Genomic DNA, 18,162 nt, shown 5'->3' with positions numbered 1-18,162 from the left:
AAAGTGATAATTTATAGAATTCTCTGTACAAAAGCCACTTTGGCAAAGGACCCTTCTCAGAAGAAATCCACAGCCCGCGGTCTCCTTCTCGGGGTGCCAGCTGGTGAGCTGTGGGGGGTTTTCAGCACGCCGTGCAGAGGCCTCTGCTCGGGGTCGAAGGCCACGCGCGAGGCACCCGATGGGCTCACCAGGAGGCTCTTGTCGGTCTTCCTGAACTCTGCCGTAGGAAGGGGACCAGAAGTCAGCGGGTGACCTGGCCCCAGCCCAACAGGAAAGCACTCCAACGGAGCTGCAGGCAGGTGGGCCCAGGAGCCAGGCCTGGGGTGGGAGGGCCTGTGGCCCGGGAGCTTCCCTCTGACTCCCGTGTCCCCCATCCTGGTGGTGGCACTGTAGAGGGTGGTGCTAGCGGACTGAGTGGGCCAGCCCCCTCACCTGCCGTCATGTTCCTGTTGAGCCCGAAGGTGACCTTCTTGGAGCTGGATGGTGTTCTGGTCAGCTGGGGACGGGAGGGAAGCAGTCACAGGGGTTTGAGTTCCAGTGGCTCCGCCGGAGACCGCCCAGCACCACTTGGGACCCAAACATGACCAGGGTCACCTCCCAGGCCCCTGTCCCTGCTGCTCAGACCACACCCAGGATGGACCAGCACGGCAACGGTTGTGAAACCTACAGTTCTACCTGTGCAGGTCCAGCAGGCCACCTGGAGGTAACGTGCCCCCTCCTTTACTTCTAGAAGTAGACTCACTGAGCACCAGGAAGCCCCCCAGGCCCTGGGAACCTGTACCTCCTGGCAGCCCATGGCACCCCAACCTGTGACTCTAGGGGTGGGCCTCCCCGCCCAGCACCAGTCAGCAGCCTGGCTCGTAGAGGCCCATCTACTGGCAGGGTTGGACGGCAGCCCTTGTGCTGTAGCTGGACTCAGGATGGCTGGCAGGGCCTGTACCTGGGCAGTGGGGTGCGGCGAGCAGGTGGGGGTGCTGCTCTTGGCTTTCCTGAAGAACACGGGCTTTGGGGAGAAGGACGAATCAAACTTGACAAAGTCGCTCTCCATCCTCAATGGTGTCTCGGCAGGGCTGAAGGCCTTGATGCTTTCCTGGTGGTCGAGGGGCAGAAGTGAGGCTGGCACTGGGGGTCGACCAGCAGCATGTGCTCAGGGCTCTCACCCCTGGGAGGAAGGCCTTGTGCCCCCATCCTTCTGCCCCTCCAGGGGCTAAATCCTTGGGGCTGGCTGTAGTGGTCCCAAAGGCCCTCACAGGCAGGCACAGGCACATGTGGGTGGGCCATCCCAGGGGCCTGTGTCCCTGCCCACGACCAGCAACATGAAGCCTCTTCCACCCTGGGCTTGCAGTGGACCACCCTGCGGCCTGGGGGTCCAGAGCAGCCTGCAGTGGACCACCCTGCGGCCTGGGGGCTCATAGCAGCCTGCAGTGGACTACCCTGAGGCCAGGGGGTCCTGAGCAGCCTGCAGTGGACCACTTTGCCACCACCTGCTGGTCCTGCACCAGGCCCCCAAGGACCACAAGCTCTCCCTGACCCTGCCAGGGCTGGGCTTGCAGGGGTCCCCTGCTGCCCTGCACCAGGTCTCTAGGGCCCACAAGCACCCTCACCACATGGTTGTGCCTGAGGTCCTGGCTGCTGCAGCCTTGTGTGTCAGCAAGGGTGCTAGACAAGCCTGCTGTGGAGCACCAGAGAGGAGTTCCCCTGGCCCTGTGGTCTCCGCCACGGCCACCTGCTCAGTGCTGCAATGTGAAGGCAGCTGCCAGGACTGGTGTGGTCATGGTCCCTGTCTGGGTGGGCATGGAAGGTGCAGCCTGTGGCCTGCCGTGTGCAGTCCCACGGGCAGCACAGAGCGCCTTGCAGCGGAGACTTGGGGATCAGGGTGCCGGCCTGCGCCACGGGCATCTCTCCAGCTCAGGGCTAACACCTGGTCAAGCGGGAGGTCTGATGGATGAAGTGGAGTTGAAGACCCAGGTACAGCATGGAGAGGTGCCGTCTGCCACACCCTGCCAGCAAAGGCTGCTGGGAGCCGCGCATGTTTTAACACCGCCTGGTTCACCAGCTCATCCCACTGTAGGCAGGTGCTCAGTGGGCTCACACCTGCTAGGCTGTGCTCCTTACCAGAGTCTGGCACTGCTCGGCCTCGGAGCCCAGCTCGCTGCTGCATCCCAGCACGCTGGACCTCTTTCTCTTCTTCCTCTTTTTCAAGACAGCGGCCTTCTGAGTGGGCAGGTTGTCTGAGCTGAGGCTGCTGGCTCCAGCCTTCTTTTTATGGGGCTTGTCGCCCTCAGGCAGGGCGGCCTCTGCTGGGCTCATCGCAGGCCAGGCCAGCCGGACCAGGCCGCTGCCCTTGACCAGGAGCGCCCCGAGCTTCCGTTTCCTCTTGACTCGGGCTCTGCCTGTGGGGGCGAGGTCCTGAGGGTGTCCCCCCAGGGGGCCACTCTGCGACACCCAGGCCTCCCGGCCAGCCTTCAGGCCCTTCTTCTTGAGCCGCTTCCTCTTGCTGGGTGAGGGGCCAGTGGCCTCGGGTCCCTGACTTGCACCGTCTGGGCTGGGACCTGCAGCCTGCAGCTGCTGGTTCTTCTTGCGCTTTCTCTTCAGGATACTGCCTCCTCTGCCCTCTTCCCCGGCCAGGACTCTGCTCCCTGCACACACACACGCCAGTCAACACGGGCCAGGCTGGCTGGGGGGCATGGGCAAGCTTCCTGGCTGCCCCCAGAGAAAGTTTTGGATTCCTGAACCCCTGGCAGTGCCCTGGCTCCACCTTTGGCCCCAGACACTCCCTCTGCAGCTACAACTGAAGCCCCCACTTCTGCCTCCTTCCTAAGCCCACAGGGTCTTAGCAGCCCTCTGCTCCAAGGGAGGGCCTGCAGGAGGGGACCTGGCATCTGCAGCATCAGCCCGACACAGCCCAGGGAGACCAACCCTGGGGGGCAAGCTGTGCCTTGCAGCCCCGGGTCACCCCCCTCGCCTCCTGCCCTCCACCCCCTGTACTTCGTGGACCCCACAGCTTGCCTCTTTCCTCCTCCAGGCCCGCCCCAGGGAGACCAACCTGGGGCAAGCTATGCCTTGCAGCCCCGGGTTGCCCCCCGCCCTCCGCCCCTCGCCCTCCGCGGACCCCACAGCTTGCCTCTCTCCTCCCCCAGGCCCATGCTCTCCGGAAGTGCGTGGCTCTCGCTCGGGCGCCGTCCTGGGCCAAGGAGCTGGTCTTCTCCATCCGCAGATGGTGTGTCCTCCACCATACGGAGCTGAGACTCACTTCCCGCTGGACACCAAGGTGGCATGTCTCAGCTTCCTCACACCTCACCCTCCCACAGGCTGCTCCCAGCCCTGCTAAGGCTGGGCTCCCCCGACGGCTGTGAGACCCCAACGCTGCTGACACAGGACGGGATGTGGGAGAGCATTGTAGGCGCACGGCCACGGCAAGGCAGCGGCCACGTGGCGTGGCTCAGCCCTGGGGAAGGGCCCTGGCCAAGGGAGTCTCCACGCTCTAACAGGCGCTGCACGCGTCTGCGTGAGTGCAGCCAGGTCCTCGGGATGGCTGAACCCGAGAGCCCATCAGGGGTGCCCCGATGTTGGTGGCTGCTTCTTCCCATGCAACATGGAGACCGCAGAGATCCCCAGAACTTCCAGGGAACAGACCCCTCCTCCACCCCTGGCCCAGTGCAGGGACTGTGGCTGCCATCTCTGTGTCTGCCAGCTGGTCTGAGTGCCCCCTACCCGAGTCCATGTTGACGAAAGGGCATCCCAAAGCGATGGCCTTCACTCACCTTCGGAGAGATCCTGGAACCTGCCAAGAAAGACCACAGGCAGTGAGTGCAGGTGGTGGTTAGGATGCCCGTTTTCCACAGTGCCCGGCTTGGTTCCTGGCTTGGAGTGCCTGGCACCCAAGTCGGGGGGTGGGTGGGTCCTTCACCGAGCTGCTGGCCCTGGCTTGGCGTCAGCATGAGCAAGTTGGTAGGCAGGAGCTTTCTGCCCGCCTCTCAGTAAGTGAAGGCAGGCAGTGCTAGCCAGCTTATTGTCTATCTAACGCTCTATTCCTACAGTGAACCCCCTCTAGACCCCAGCGGGCCAGCATCGTGCAGTGGAGGGGAAGCCCACTGGCCACACACACCCGCTGGCTGTTCCACTCCCAATTCAGCTCCTTGTTGACTTGCGGCCTGGGAAGCACACAGGATGCCCTAGCACCCAAGTTCGTGCCCTCCACATGGGAGACCGAGATGGAACTCCCAGCCCAGGCCTGGCTATGGTGGTCTCTTGGGACATGTATTCTTCTAGTACACAGAAGATCTTGGTGTTCTTTTTTTGTTACTCTGCCTTTCAAAGAGACATAAGTCAGGGCCCTGCACAACGGCTCAAATGGCTAGTAGTCCACTTCCAAGTGCAGCATTCCACGTGAACACTGGTTCATGTCCCAGCTGCTCTGCTTCCCATCCAGCTCCCTGCTTGTGGCCTGGGAAAGCAGCGGAGGCTGGCCCAAAGCCTTGGGACCCTGCACCCACATGGGAGACCTGAAAGAAGTTCCTGGCTTTGGCTCAGCTCAGCTCTGGTCGGTGATGCCATTTGGTTAGTGAACTAGCAGAAAGTTCTGCCTTTCCAAAAAACAAAACAAAACAAATAAAAAACCCCAAAAACACAAAAACAAAAACACCCAAATCAATGTTTATAGATGCCCATGCTCTCAGTCCAGCACCACGGAGCACGCCCTTTCCACTTCCAGGGATCGGGGCCATGAGGCGGCAGCCAGGGGCTGTGTGGGCTGCAGGGGGGCAGTGCGTCAGCTCCTGCACCTGACAGACACCCCCAGAGGCCCTCGCTCCAGCTGGAAAGGGGGCAGGCTTCTGAGGCCCCCTCCTGGGCTTCTTTCCTTCCAAGCAAACACTGAGACAAGAAGGAAGCCCTGTGAGCTGACTTGGGCCATCAGAGCCCAGTGGGCTGGGTGGGGATGAGAGGCCGGAGGCTGGCCCGTGGGTGGCAGGGAGCCAGCTCCCCGAGCAGCCACTGCTGCCCTCAGTGTGGGACACGGGGTCCCCTCACCCAGGGTGTGACACAGAATGACTGAACACTCTCCGGGGGACGGAACAGGAGTATTAGCTGGCACGAGCCAGTGTCAGTGACAGCTGCTGGGCTCAGGGACACTTCTGGGACAAACCCATGGGGAACTGGGCAAGCCCTGCCCGTCTCCACAGTGCTCATAGGAGGATTCCTTGCAGCCTCGCACCAGCGTTTTACAATCTGTCAAGTTTAGTTACACACAGGTTTCTTTTTTTATCACCAGGAACCAGCGTGAAGAGATAAACGCAGCCACTTTTGGGGTGGGGAGTGGCATGGGCTAGCCGTCCCAGTGGGTGCCAGCCCGCCCCTCTGCCCCGCACCTACTTCCGGATGAGCCTGCAGAGGCGCTTCCTGTTGAAGGGAGGGGTGTTCTTCTTGTTGGTCATCTCCAGGAGCCGCTCGGCAACAGCGCCATAATCAAACTGGGCAAGAAAAGCACGGTGAGCTGGAGGCAGAGCCGCACTCGGGCCCCACCAGGGCATGGGCGTGGTTAGACTTGGCAGGGTTATAGGCACCGATGTGGCAAAGTGGGATGTCCTGGAACCATGGGGAGGCCGTGGCAGGACACGCATCCTGCAGCCACAGGCAGGATCACGCGAGAGATCTAGTCGGAGTGGCCGAGTTCCACTCAGCAGTGGTTCAGACTCCCCTAACTGGAATGTGCCCTGGAAGCTGGCTGTGTCATGCGGGACAGAACCGCCCAGCTATTCAAAACCAGGACCAACTGTGATGTGGGCAAGGTCACGTACTCACACAGGATGGACAGGGCTTGACACGCCAGCCTCCAGCGCAGCTGGCTTTGACCCTGAACGCAGAACTGTGCCGGTCACTCACCTGGAGGGGAGGCCCAGCGTCCCCCGAGGCCCCACGGTCGTTACTCTCTCTCTGTTCACAGACTCCATCCTTCCTGGAGGGGCACCTGCCCAGCACTAGGAAAACACATCAAGACATCACCCCAAGGCACCAGGGGCACACAGGGAGCTGCTGCCCCGTGGGCAATCAGCACCATGGTCAGAACCTGCAGCAGCAGGGCGCCACCCTAGGCCAGGTGGCCTCAGGAGACGGCTGGCCACATTCTGCTGTTCGCATGTTTTCAAAGGCACTCACAGAGCTTTGAAAACAAAACCAAAACCTAGGGGCCAGCAGTGTGGTGTGGGTTAAGCCGCTGCCTGTGACACCAATGTCCTTTGAGCTCAGGTTCCAGATCCTTGTCAACACGCCCACTAAAGCAGCAAATGACGTCACGTCCTTGGGCCCTTGCACCCACACAGGAGACTGGATGGGTTCTCAGCTCATGGCTTCTGCCTGGTCTTGCCAGACTTTGTGGCCATCTGGAGGGTGTTCCAGGGGTGAAAGCCCTCTCTCTCTGTAACTGCCTTTCTGATCTTTACACCAAAATCACGGGGCCAGCACTGTGGTGTAGCTTCCGCCAGCGGCCCTGGCATCCCACACGGACACCCATTCGTGTACCAGCTGCTCCATTTCCGATCAGCTCCCTGCTAACGGCCTGGAAGTCGTGCAGGATGGCTCAAGTTCCTGGGCCCCTGCACCACGTGGGATTGGGTGGAGAAGGCTCCTTAGCCGCAGCCATTGTGACCACTTGGAGAGTGGACCAGCAGACGCAAGATGTCTCTTTTCTCTCTGCAGGAGAGAAAACCAAACCAAACAAAACCCCACAGAACTTTAAAAACAAATCGGGGTCCATCTATAGAGTTTTGCTATTCTGCTTTTATTTTTTAAAAAGATTTATTTATTTTTATTGGAAAGGTGGATATACAGAGAGGAGGAGAGACAGAGGGGAAGATCTTTCGTCTGATGGTTCACTCCCCAAGTGGTCCCAACGGCTGGAGCTGAGTCAATCCGAAGCCAGGAGCTAGGAGCCTCCTCTGCGTCTCCCACACAGGTGCAGGGTCCTAAGGCTTTGAGCCGTCCTTGACTGCTTTCCCAGGCAACAAGCAGGAAGCTGGATGGGAAGTGGAGCTGCTGGTATTAGAACTGGCACCCATATGGGATCCCGGCGTGTTCCAGGCGAGGACCTTAACCATTACGCTATTGTGCCGGGCACTATTATGCTTTTTTAAAAAAAAATTATTAAACTTTTTTTGGTGCTTAGTTTTTTAAACCCCTTGCTTCTTAATGGCGAAGCCAGATGTCAGAAGGTGAGCTGTGACCTGTGAGTTCTGGCAGGTGTGGCACTATGCACCCACAGTGGCAAGGAGGACCCAGCACCTGGGGTGTTTAAGCACCACGGGACACCCGACGGAGCCCCAACAGGTGCAAGGCCATGCCAGGAGTTCCAAACACTAAACCCAACCCGAAAGTTCTGGAGCCGCAGTAGGCGGGACAGTCCTGTACCTGCCGTGTCGTCTTCAGGAAGCTCTCCTTCAGAAGGGGCAGTGTCTCCCACTTCCATCTTCTCTTCTCCCAGGGTCTCCTCAGGGGCCAGGGGAGACTGATCTACAATAACTTCAAAGACCCCCCGTGCTATGGTCTGCATCAGTGTGTGGCTGAGGGGAGAAGCACAGGGGAGAGGATGGGGTTAGCACACAGGCCCCACACCCTGCTCCAAGGATGGCAGCACGGAGCAGAGGGGAAGTGCTGCACAGAACCACGACAGTTGCTTGGAGCCCTGACTAAGCCCCTGTGCGACCAGCAAACTGGGAGGAAACCCCAAGGGCCATCCTGCGTTACTGCAGTGAACCCTGGGGCTGGAAAAGCCGACCCAGAGCTCGCTTGGCTGATGGGAACAGAGGTGCTGAATTCTGCTATTCTGCCCCGTTTCCGAAACAGGGGCACAACGGGTAGGCAGCACCTGCCCTGGAGGAAAGCCCGCGGGTGCTGGGCAGGGCCAACCGTGGGGACCACTTACTCCTTAGTCTTGGCAGCAACTCTGCAGAATGGATCAATAAACTTCAGGTTCTGATCTGCCATGAGCTGTCATTCAGGAGCAAAACAGGACGAAATGAGAGTGACAGAGGGCGGGTCTCCCTCTTACCATGTCCCCAACCCTGACAGGAGCCCCAAAGAATCTCTCAGCTCAGCCAGTGCTGCCCGGCCCCACCACGACACTCCCGTTTCTGCAGGAATCCCCTCCGGGACCCTGCAAAGGAGGACGCAGCCTAGGACAGGACATTATACCACAGTTAACACACTACGGGGCGGCCATCGGACCCGCCAGCTCTGTGAAGGACATCTGGGGAAGTGAGCCTGTGCATGAGCTGTTTCTCTAACAAGTAAAAATCCCAGGCTAACCAAGAAGCCAGGCCCGCTACCGCATATGCTAGAAATGAGGAAAGCGGCGTGCTCTCTTCAGTAGCACACACGTGAAAGGGAAAAAAGCAGAAACCGCTGCAGCCCGGCCTGAAGATTAAAGCCACTGCTTCAGCGTCCTGTGGTGCAGCGAGCCGGCTCACACCAGGCTGTCATTTGCCTAGGACTGCCTGCAGCCTGCTTTCTGAGAAGCCCCATATCCTGGACGGGCTCGATGTATGGCCAGAGGCCAGCCAGCCCGACGCTGCCCCTCACCTCTCTTCCCCCCACTTTGGAGAGCTCATCGAGGTACATGGTGATGAAATGGGTCCTCACGCCGTCAGGAGAGTGGCCCTCAGGCCCCAGGATCTCCTTCACCAGCACGTCCAGGAAAAGCTGGATTTGGCTGTGAGAGCACACAGGACTTGCGTCAAGCAGGTCCTGCAGGAAGCCCACGGGCACCTCCACTGCCGCTCGCTCCATGGAGGTGGCACAGAGGGGCCGGTCCCAGGGGCTGGGTGCCTTCACCCCCAGGTCACCAACCTTTCTTCCCAACCGTTGCGCTTCAGAGCCTCCAAGGACTGCCGCAGGACCAGGCGGGTCAGCTGCCGAGAGAGCAGTGGGTCAGCGCACAGGTGGCCTGGCGCTCTCTCCACCGGCACACCCCAGGAGCCAGGCCCACTTGCACGCTCACCATGCAGTACTTGTCCAGCCGAGGCCCGTCGATGCTCTTCCACTCCCGATTCATGGTCCGCCAGAAGGTCTGGATGAACAGGTGTTCTGCAGGGGCACAGGGCTGTGAGCGTGTGGCCAGCAAGACCTCCACGAGGGACAAACCAGTCTGCGGCCTGGCAATCTCACACTGCATTTCCCCCAGCTGCTCCCTGGCAGGCAGGGGAGCGCCCGCCTTGGCAGCCTTCCGTGGGCACGACCCTCTGCCTGTCCCAAGGCCGTCTCCCTTCTCTGTCGCACCTGCAACCGAGCCCAAGGCATGGATGCCAACGCGTCACCCCATTTCCTCAGCTTAGACTGCAAATGGTCTCTCACAGGCCGGCCCGCACCCCCTCACCAGGTCGGCAACTAAGCTGCTGGCGGCTGTGTGGCAACACCAGCGCCAGTTTCAAAGGGAGGAGGAGGAGTGGCATGGACTTGGTTTCCTAGGCGACACATGAGCTAGTTTGGGCAGCGCCGAGAACCCCATGACTTACGGGCCTCCGAGTTGTTGACAACGTGGATGAGCTGGGAAATGGAGTTGGCAAGCTCTTCCTGCAAATTCGGCAGGAGACGACCCGGTCAGGACGGTCCACCCCTGACGACAGCCTCATGCCTTGGTCCCCCCACACTGCTGGCCTGTGCCCGTGCCCCCCAGGCGTGGCTGTGACGCCACCGAGGTAACACCTCCAGCTTCAAGGGGAGTTGTCTACACTGCATGCTTTCAGGGCGCAGCTCCAGCTCCCACTCCAACGCCTGTGGGGGACAGATGAGCGGCCAGTCCCTGGAGTGGGAACAGTGACACGGTGACCCGAGTCCTCTGTGTGGACGATGCAGCAGCTACCCAGGCCACAGGCTCTGCAGAGCATACCCTGCCAGGCACCCCGCCTCCACACCCTCACACCAGCACTCTCACCAGGCTGTTCTCCTGGAAACACACTTCCACACAGCGAGAACTGCGTGAGACGTGATCTGGTGCTGTGGCTCATGAGCCACATCCACGTTTTAGGAGCCAGGTCAGCCCCCAGGACTTGACCTGCTGCCGTTCCAGCCACCAGGTGAACTCTGAAGTCAGCAGGCTCTCAGCTGAGCACCTGCTGTCTGTCCCCCTGCGGCTCCCACCCGCCCATTACCTGCAGCGGCGGTTGGTCCTGCACCCACATGCAGTAGAAGAGCCCCTTCCAGATTTTCAGGAGTTCCTCTTGGCTGAAGCCTCCTGCAGAGCAAGGCAGCACGAGGCTCGCGTCAGCGCCTGCCCCGCAGTGGCAAGGAGCAACATGCTCAACTCCTGCCATTGCGGAGGGGGCCAGCCCTCTCCCCCACCCAACACGGAGAAGCCGCACTGGCATGGAAGGAACCCTTGGGAGTCCAGCAGAACCTCGGGCCATAGCCCACAGCTGCCCCAGCCGCCAACATTCACAGGTCTGGGGCAGTGGTGTGCTGGCCACGCAGGTCAGTGCACGCATGAGCAGAGCCCATCGCCACTGCAAGAGATGATTCTGTCCAACTTGACTTTCTCCTCCTGTCCTTGGCAGTGTCTAGCCTTACACTGCGCTCACAGACTGTATTTCTTCAGTGTCCTCTGAAGCACACTGCCCAGGACACAAAATGGTCCCACCACACCATGAAACAGTGTCACCGCCATTTCCCAAATGAGTACCTTGGTCAAAGCTGCCAGTGCAGGATAGAGGTTGGAACTGCCTGAAGTCCTGACTCCTGGGTCTAGCTCCAGCCACTGTTCTCTGACCAGGACACTGTGGGGACCGCCCCCGTCCTCTCCTACAGCCCCACCCGACTGACCAGGACACCGTGGGGACCCCCGTCCTCTCCTACAGCCCCACCCCTGACTGACCAGGACACCGTGGGGACCCCCGTCCTCTCCTACAGCCCCACCCCTGACTGACCAGGACACCGTGGAGACCCCCTGTCCTCTCCCTATGATGCCATCCCTGACTGACCAGGCTGCAGAGGGGACCCCTCGTCCTCTCCTATGACCCCATCCCCTCCACAGTGTCCTGGGAGATGGCCTTGGGACAGGCAGACGGGCAGGAAGCGGTGGGCACAGGAGCCTGAACTCCAGATGCATAGGCTTGGCTGTCTCCCGTTCCTCCCTGGAGTAGCTGCCATTACCACCAGTCCCACAGTCTGTATCTTGTGGGTCAGCCTGGCAGTCACAAAATCCAGGAGGAGCTGCACCATGACAGAGCAGGCACATCCTGAGCAACCCAGCCCACGGACTGGGAGACAGATGACAGGAGTGTCCTGCAGCTGAGAGGCCCAGGAGCCGGTCTTCATCCACAGTTCCCCAGGAACCAGCGGGAGAGATCTTGGGAGAGTTAAACAGGGCAAGGCGGATGCAGGGAGCCCGTGGGTGCTCCCAAGTGCGAGGTTGGTGCTGCTGCAGCTAAGCGGCACCCAAACCCGTTCACATGGACCGAGGGCACCGGCTAACCAGCACGGGCTGATTCCATTCTGCAGTGACCACACCTCTCTCAATGCTTTTCTTTCTTCTTTCCTTTCTTAGTTCATTTATTATTTTTTTTTTTTGGAAAGGCAGATTTACAGAGAGGAGAGACAGAAAGATTTTCTCTCTGCTGGCTCACTTCACAAATGGCCACCATGGCCAGAGCTTCTTCCTGGTCTCTCAGCAGGGGCCCAGGCCCTCGGCTACCCTTCGCTGCCTTCGCAGGCCATAAGTAGGGAGCTGGACTGGAAGTAGAGCAGCTGGACTTGAACCAGCGCCCACGTGGGATGCTGGTGCTGCAGGCGATGGCTCTCCCCACTGTGCCCGCAGCATCTGCTCCAACACTTTGCTCATGGACACCAGAAGCTATGGCAAAATCAGCGCACTAGAACACACTTCCTGTAAGAGGTGCAAAGACAGGGCCAGCGCTGAGGTGCAGCAGGTAGGACCTCCCCCTGGAACTCCGGCACTGCACATGGCACCAGTTCGAGTCCCGGCTGCTCAGCTTCCTTCCCATCCCTGCCTGTGGCCTGGGAAAGCAGTTGAGGACAACCCAAAGCCTTGGGACGCTGCACCTGTGTGGGAGACCCGGAGGAGCTCCTGGCTCCTGGCTTCAGATCGGCTCAGCTCTGGCCATTGAAGCTGTTTGGGAAACTGTGGAAGATCTTTCTCTGTCTTTCCTTTTCTCTGTAATTCTGCCTCTCAAACAAAATAAACAAAAAAGGGAAGGAGCCGTGCCGACACTGCTTGACAATGTATGCATGGCCACTGATGGACTGCATTGGCCTTGGCCGCCATCCTGCTCCCAGGACCTGCTTACCCGGGTGACCTGCACCCACACGCAACCACGGCCGCAGGCCAGGAGCTGCGACGGCGGCACCCAGCCAGCTGACAGGGGTCGGTAACAGGAAGGAGCTGTGACATACACCCTGTCCCACCTAAAGGGCAGAGGTACACGGTGTGTGAGGCCACGGGATGCTGCACGGCCCGGTATCCCACCACATCCTGGGGAACTTGGGCCGGTGTGGCTCTCCACACTGACCGGCAATACAAGGGACTTTTTTGGGGGTGGGTGTCCCCAAGAGTCAGGACCTCCCTAACGCTCCCGACACTCCTTGTGCCAAAGCTGAAATGCGAGCCCAGTGCCAGAAAGCAAGCAGGGACACGGCCAAAGACGGGGGCGGCCAAGGCTCTGACTGTTCTGCTGACCGCTGCCCACCCAGTGCCCAAGCCGGCACAGACGGAAGGAGCAGCACACGGGGTGGGGGGTGGCACGGCGAAGCCACGAAGGATACACTCCCCGATGCCCTTTGCAGCACCCACAGGTGTCCACTCGGCCGGAGGCGAGAAGCCACGCCGAGAGCTCCGCCCAGGCACATGTTCAAGAGTCGGGCAGATCCGAGTCAGCCTGGGCTCTCAGCACCTGCCCGAGTCCCCAGGCGGGTCCTGCCCACTCTACCAACCTGTCCCCCTAAGACGGTCTCACACACACTCCGACCACGTGGGCGGCAGTGCCTTCCCGTCGGTGCCCACTCGCCGCATGAGCGCCCCGGCCCCCGACCCCCGACTCTGGTCGCCACCCCAGGCCACCATGTGGCCGCCGACGGCAGGGATGCCCACCTGCCTCCCTCTGCGTCTTCACGCTGAGATACTGTCGCAGCTTCTTCACCGCGCGGTCCCGGATGCCCTTCTCGTTGGACGCCAGCCGCTGCGCAAACTGGATCTCGGCCGGCTGCATGGCGGGGGCCATGACGCCCACTGGGGCAACCCGGGCCGCGAACCCACGGTCGCCAGCACGAGCTTGGCCTCCAAACGCCAAGCCACGCCTGCGCAGAGGCGGCGGCGCGCGCGCGCTGATTGCGTCACAGAGGCGGCGCCGGGCGGCGCGTTCTAGAAGCCCGCGGCGTGGGCTGGGCAGAGGGCGGAGCGGCCCGGGCCGAGCTCGTGTTGCCGGTGCCGGCTGTGCCCTAGTTGAGGGCTGTGGACCGCGAGGTTAGCCGGGCTGGGGGCTTGGCCAGGAGGAGCGGCACAGCCGGTCTTACGTGGTGTCGGAACAGTTTTGTTCGCTCCGCAAAGCCCGGTCCTTTATGGTCCAGTCCGGTTCGGCTCGGTCCGGCAGCTGAGTTTCTGACTGGACTGTGGTGGAGCCGGGATGGGGAAGGACGGCCCGGCCTGAGGTGTGCTCGGCGCGTGGCCAGCAGCCCCTCGCCAGCACTCGGGGTGGGGCAGCGATGGGGTCGTAGGGAGAGGACGGGGGTCCCCACGGTGTCCTGGTCAGTCAGGGGTGGGGTCGTAGGAGAGGACGGGGGTCCCCACGGTGTCCTGGTCAGTCAGGGGTGGGGTCGTAGGAGAGGACGGGGGTCCCCACGGTGTCCTGGTCAGTCAGGGGTGGGGCTGTAGGAGAGGACGGGGGTCCCCACGGTGTCCTGGCCAGTCGGGTGGGCTGTAGGAGAGGACGGGGGTCCCCATGGTGTCCTGGTCAGTCAGGGGTGGGGTCGTAGGAGAGGACGGGGGTCCCCACGGTGTCCTGGTCAGTCGGGTGGGCTGTAGCAGAGGATGACCAGCAGCCTGGTCTGTCATGTTTCTGGAGTGGCCTGCAGGTTCTTGAGGACCCCAGCTGTGCCGGGGGCAGCGAGGCTGTGTACCCGGAGGCTGAGTTCCCGGCGTGGTCCGACTTGGGGGTCTCCTCGCCCGTCTGCCTTGGGGTGCCTCCCCCAAGGGCGGGCTGGCACCCCACCGAAGGTGACGGTGTCTGGCCTGTCAGTGCCGCCGTGCCTTCACGGCTTCCGCCCTCCTTCCTGCAAACAGTCCCATCTTTTTTCTTCTGAAATTTCCGTTTTCTTTGGTCCCTCTGCTCCCGTGGGCCGACGTGGAGCTGAGGTGGCACCGTCTTATGAGGGTGCTGGCTGGGAGGGGTGCGATCAGCCGGCAGCTTCTGGGGCTTGGAGCGCGTGCACACACAGTTCCTAGGTGTGCGACAGGTTGGGGTTCACCTAAGCCCCACCTGATGAGGGGGTGCAAGCCTGGGTGAACCTGTTGCGGCTGACTGGCCCCCTCCCCGTCTCACTTCTTTTGGCAGTGCACAAGGACCCCCACGCGGCCGAGCCGGACCCCCGGCCGGCATGCTGCGCGCCCCGGGCGCCCCGTGAGCGCCCCGCTCCCCTCGGCCGGTGTGGGCACCGCACAGGATGGCCGCGGCCACGGGCGAGGCGGGAGGCCCCGAGGAGGAGCGCTGGGTCAGTGGGGCCCCGCGGCGTGGGGGGCAGGCGTGTGGGCACCCCGACCTCCAGGGCCCCGACTGGGGTGGGCGGCCGTGATGGGGGAGGCGGCCAGCAGGTGCCGGGGTCCCCCTTTCCTCCCGGCCCGCGCGTGCGTGGGGTCTCGGCTTTGCTGAGGCCGCTGTCTCGCAGCGCGTGGGCCCGAAGGAGGAGTTCGTCAAAGTCCGCAAGAAGGACCTGGAGCGCCTGACCACGGAGGTGATGCAGATCCGCGACTTCCTGCCCAGGATCCTCAACGGCGACGTGCTGGAGAGCTTCCAGAAGCTCAAGCTCGCGCAGCAGAGTGAGTGCCGGCGGCGCGGGGTGGCCCCCGCTCCCCGCGTGGACGGCAGTGGGCAGCCCCGCGTGGCTCCCCGAAGGCGGAAGGCTCCGCCGCCCAGGCCTGCTGGGCTCCCGGGCGGCCCGGCTGCGCAGGCGGGGGTTCTCCCGCGGGTGCCTCCCTCAGCTCCCACGCAGCGTGGGGCCCTCGGTGGGTGCTTGGCGGGGAAGGGGCCGTGTCCCCAGGGAGCCGCCGCGGCCCTGCGGTGACCTCTGGCCTCTCCAGCCTCTCCCCCTGGTCGCGCGGTGACTCCCTGTGGCCTCAGTAGTCCGAGGCCACACGTTGTAGGAATTGTGGGTGTCTCGCCTGGCAGTGGGGGACGGGCGGTCGGTGTTAAGGCCCTGCTGCCGGAACGCTGCGTGGGAGACCCCCGGGTGGGGCCTGCTGCCGGGTCGTGGTGAGCCCCGGGACTGGGTTCTGCTGGCGGGGGTGGATGCCTGCTCCTTCCGTGGGACCCGGCAGGCCTGCCAGAGCCGGGGCGCCGAGGAGCCAGGGGCTCGCGTGTGTCCTCGGTGGCGTGTGTGCTGCCCCTCACCAGCTGAGCTGGCAGGACAGATCCCTGCCTTCTCAGAGCAACGGGTTCACTCTGATCTGCACCTAGCCGCAGAGCCGCCCCAGTCGGCACCTGGCCCCGGCCTGGGGCTTTTGGCCCTTGGTCCGTCCCTGCAGCTGCGTGCTTCCGGCAGAGCCGCTCAGGGCAGTGCCACACTCCGCGGTGCCCCGTGTCCCTGCAACTGCGTGCTGCCAGCAGAGCCGCTCGGAGCAGGGCCGCACTCCACGGTGCCCCGTGTCCCTGCAGCTGCGTGCTGCCAGCAGAGCCGCTCAGGGCAGTGCCACACTCTGCGGTGCCCCGTGTCCCTGTAGCTGCGTGCTGCCAGCAGAGCCGCTCAGGGCAGTGCCGCACTCCGCGGTGCCCCGTGTCCCTGTAGCTGTGTGCAGAGCCGCTCAGGGCAGTGCCACACTCTGCGGTGCCCCGTGTCCCTGTAGCTGCGTGCTGCCAGCAGAGCCGCTCAGGGCAGGGCCACACTCTGCGGTGCCCCGTGTCCCTGCAGCTGCGTGCTGCCAGCAGAGCCGCTCAGGGCAGGGCCGCACTCCGCGGTGCCCTGCTTTGGTACTTCAATCTGATGATGCCGTTTTCCCTGTAAAGCACCAGCAGGTTCTCCCTGTTGTTGGATAACGACCTCCAAACACAGAACCCCACCAGACCCACTGCCACCTAAAAACCTAGAGAACGCCGTGCATGCCATGTCTTGCAAAGCTCAGTGTGGTGGCCGTGGTCTCGCAGCCCGGGGCCCTGGAGCATGGTCCGCCTCAGCAGCCTTGGGGCAGTGGGGAGGGCAGAGGGCTGTTTCTGTCTATGCTGTGGTCTCTGGCTGGCTGCTTGGCCTAAAGCCCCATCCTGCTGTCCCTGCCTGCACTATGTCCTAAAGGGCCGTGCTCACTGGTGAGACTTGAGCTGTGGGAAGTGCAGAGGGGAGAGAGAAGGGGCCCAAGCGGCCCGAGGTGGCTACAGGACGCCTTGCAGCGAGCGCTGCTCTGGGTGGCCACGGGGCCCCTGTGGGCTTGCCCAGAAGGGGCCTCTTTGGAGACCTGTCTCAGTGGCTGGCAAGGAAAGAGAGGGCAATGTCGGCCCTGCCCGTCTCTAAGGCTGCTGCCTGGTGACCCGGGGCCTTCTGGGTTGGCCCCGTCCTTCGTTAAGGCCATTGGCTGGTGACCCCAGGGCCTTCTGGGTTCGGAGCCCCGTCCTTCCCTAAGGGTGCTGCCTGGTGACCCTCTGGGTCAGCCTCCCCGCCTGCCCCCACTGCTTGGGGCACACTCAGGGTTGCAGATCACAGCGCGGATCCAGGGTCAGCCCGCGACAGGCTGCCTGCCCTCCCGCTCGGTGCGGGCTGTGGCTGGCTTCTGTCCCTAGCAGTTGCTGCAGGCCGGCAGTCTGAGCAGCCTGGAGGTGGGAGAGGATGCAAGCAGGAAGGAGCAGAAAGGCAGCTACTGACCCGGGGTCCCCTTGGAGTGTCCGCGCGGGCCTGTTCGGGCGGCTTGGAGGGTTAGGCTGGACGCTGGCCGGGGGAGGGCTCAGTCTGGGCAGCTGGGCAGGGCTGTGGTGAGTGGCAAGACCCGGAGGAAAGGACTGCCTGGGCGTCGGCCGGAGTCGGGCGCTGGGGAGAGGGGCAAGAGGAGGGCAAGGTGTTTCGGGCTAAGGTGCTGCGTGGACAGATTTGTGGGTGCTTCAGACTCGTGAAGGATTGAGAGCGCAGAGTGAGCAGCTTACAGAACGCACATCCTCGTGAATGGAGAGGAGAACCAGCTGGAAGTTACACTACGTGGGTGTGACGATGTGTTCATAGCGTCGTGTCTGGGCAGCGACTTAGTGTCAGCGCAGAGTGCTTTGGGGAAGAGCTGAGCGGTGCAGCCAGGCTGGTGGCTGGGCTCAGCAGAGCTTACCGCTGGGTGAGACAAGCTTTGTAAAGTGCCAGCCCCGTGCCCGGCTCGTGGGAGTCCTCGGTAACCCGACCCTCCCCGGGTGGCCAGGGGTCTACTCCAGGCCACAGTGCAGCGGCCAGCTCCTGGCTTCCACACTGTCGCTCGCTGAATTTGGGCAGGCGGGAGAGGGCTGAAGGAGGCTGCTCACGTCTGAGTGGCGGTTGTGGTCTTTAGGAAGCCTGTGAGCCCCAGCTTCAGCGTGTGTTCTGTCTGAGAAGTGGGGTGCCTGTGAGGTGGCAGCACATGGTCCTCAGGTCACCCGCTCTCTTCTGGCTGCTTCTCGTGCTTCCTCATCCAGTCCCAGGAAGGCGCTTAGAGTTGTCTTCAGCTACAGAATCCTACTTTAAGAAAATTAGCTATGGTGTGTGTAATTTCATCTGTAAAGCAGATGGATTATCCATAGCATGTGGGATTTTATATGTCAGATAGACACTGGAGTAGGCTGTAACTCTGTCTGTGAAAGTGTGCTTCCTGCGTGTTTACCTTGAGCATCCAGCTTAGGACTTACAGGCAGTGTATGCGTTGCAAATGATGAGGAGCCACAATGGGACAGGTCTCCAGTGCTGTCTTGGGGGCTTTTCTTTTTTTTTAGATGTATCAGTTTTCCTTCC

At 62.1% G+C, this 18,162-nt stretch overlaps 2 protein-coding genes across 2 annotated transcripts in view; one reads left to right on the top strand and one right to left on the bottom strand.

Annotated features, from left to right (window-relative positions):
* Positions 1–13,273, bottom strand: RRP1B (ribosomal RNA processing 1B). The gene is made up of 16 exons (XM_040986607.1): positions 13,094–13,273; positions 10,143–10,225; positions 9,507–9,564; positions 8,993–9,078; positions 8,842–8,903; positions 8,575–8,704; positions 7,919–7,983; positions 7,405–7,556; positions 5,884–5,978; positions 5,374–5,471; positions 3,765–3,784; positions 3,125–3,259; positions 2,116–2,639; positions 941–1,090; positions 433–496; positions 1–217 (listed from the first exon to the last, which is right to left on the bottom strand). Exons 1-16 carry the CDS (start codon positions 13,221–13,223, stop codon positions 57–59), a joined length of 2,013 nt encoding a protein of 670 aa, XP_040842541.1. The 5' UTR covers positions 13,224–13,273; the 3' UTR covers positions 1–56.
* Positions 13,274–14,661: 1,388 nt separating this feature from the next.
* LOC121160644 (heat shock transcription factor 2 binding protein) overlaps positions 14,662–18,162 on the top strand; it is an 86,445-nt gene continuing 82,944 nt past the window's right edge. The window contains exons 1-2 of the mRNA XM_040986606.1: positions 14,662–14,709; positions 14,884–15,034. Coding sequence (XP_040842540.1) covers positions 14,662–14,709; positions 14,884–15,034 — 199 coding nt within the window. The remainder of the gene's footprint in view (positions 14,710–14,883; positions 15,035–18,162) is intronic.

Source organism: Ochotona curzoniae, unplaced genomic scaffold (assembly GCF_017591425.1).
Source record: "Ochotona curzoniae isolate NIBS_2020 unplaced genomic scaffold, NIBS_Ocur_1.0 contig_4516, whole genome shotgun sequence".
Classification (NCBI taxonomy): Eukaryota; Metazoa; Chordata; class Mammalia; order Lagomorpha; family Ochotonidae; genus Ochotona; species Ochotona curzoniae.
This window is presented reverse-complemented; position numbering and strand designations above follow the sequence as displayed.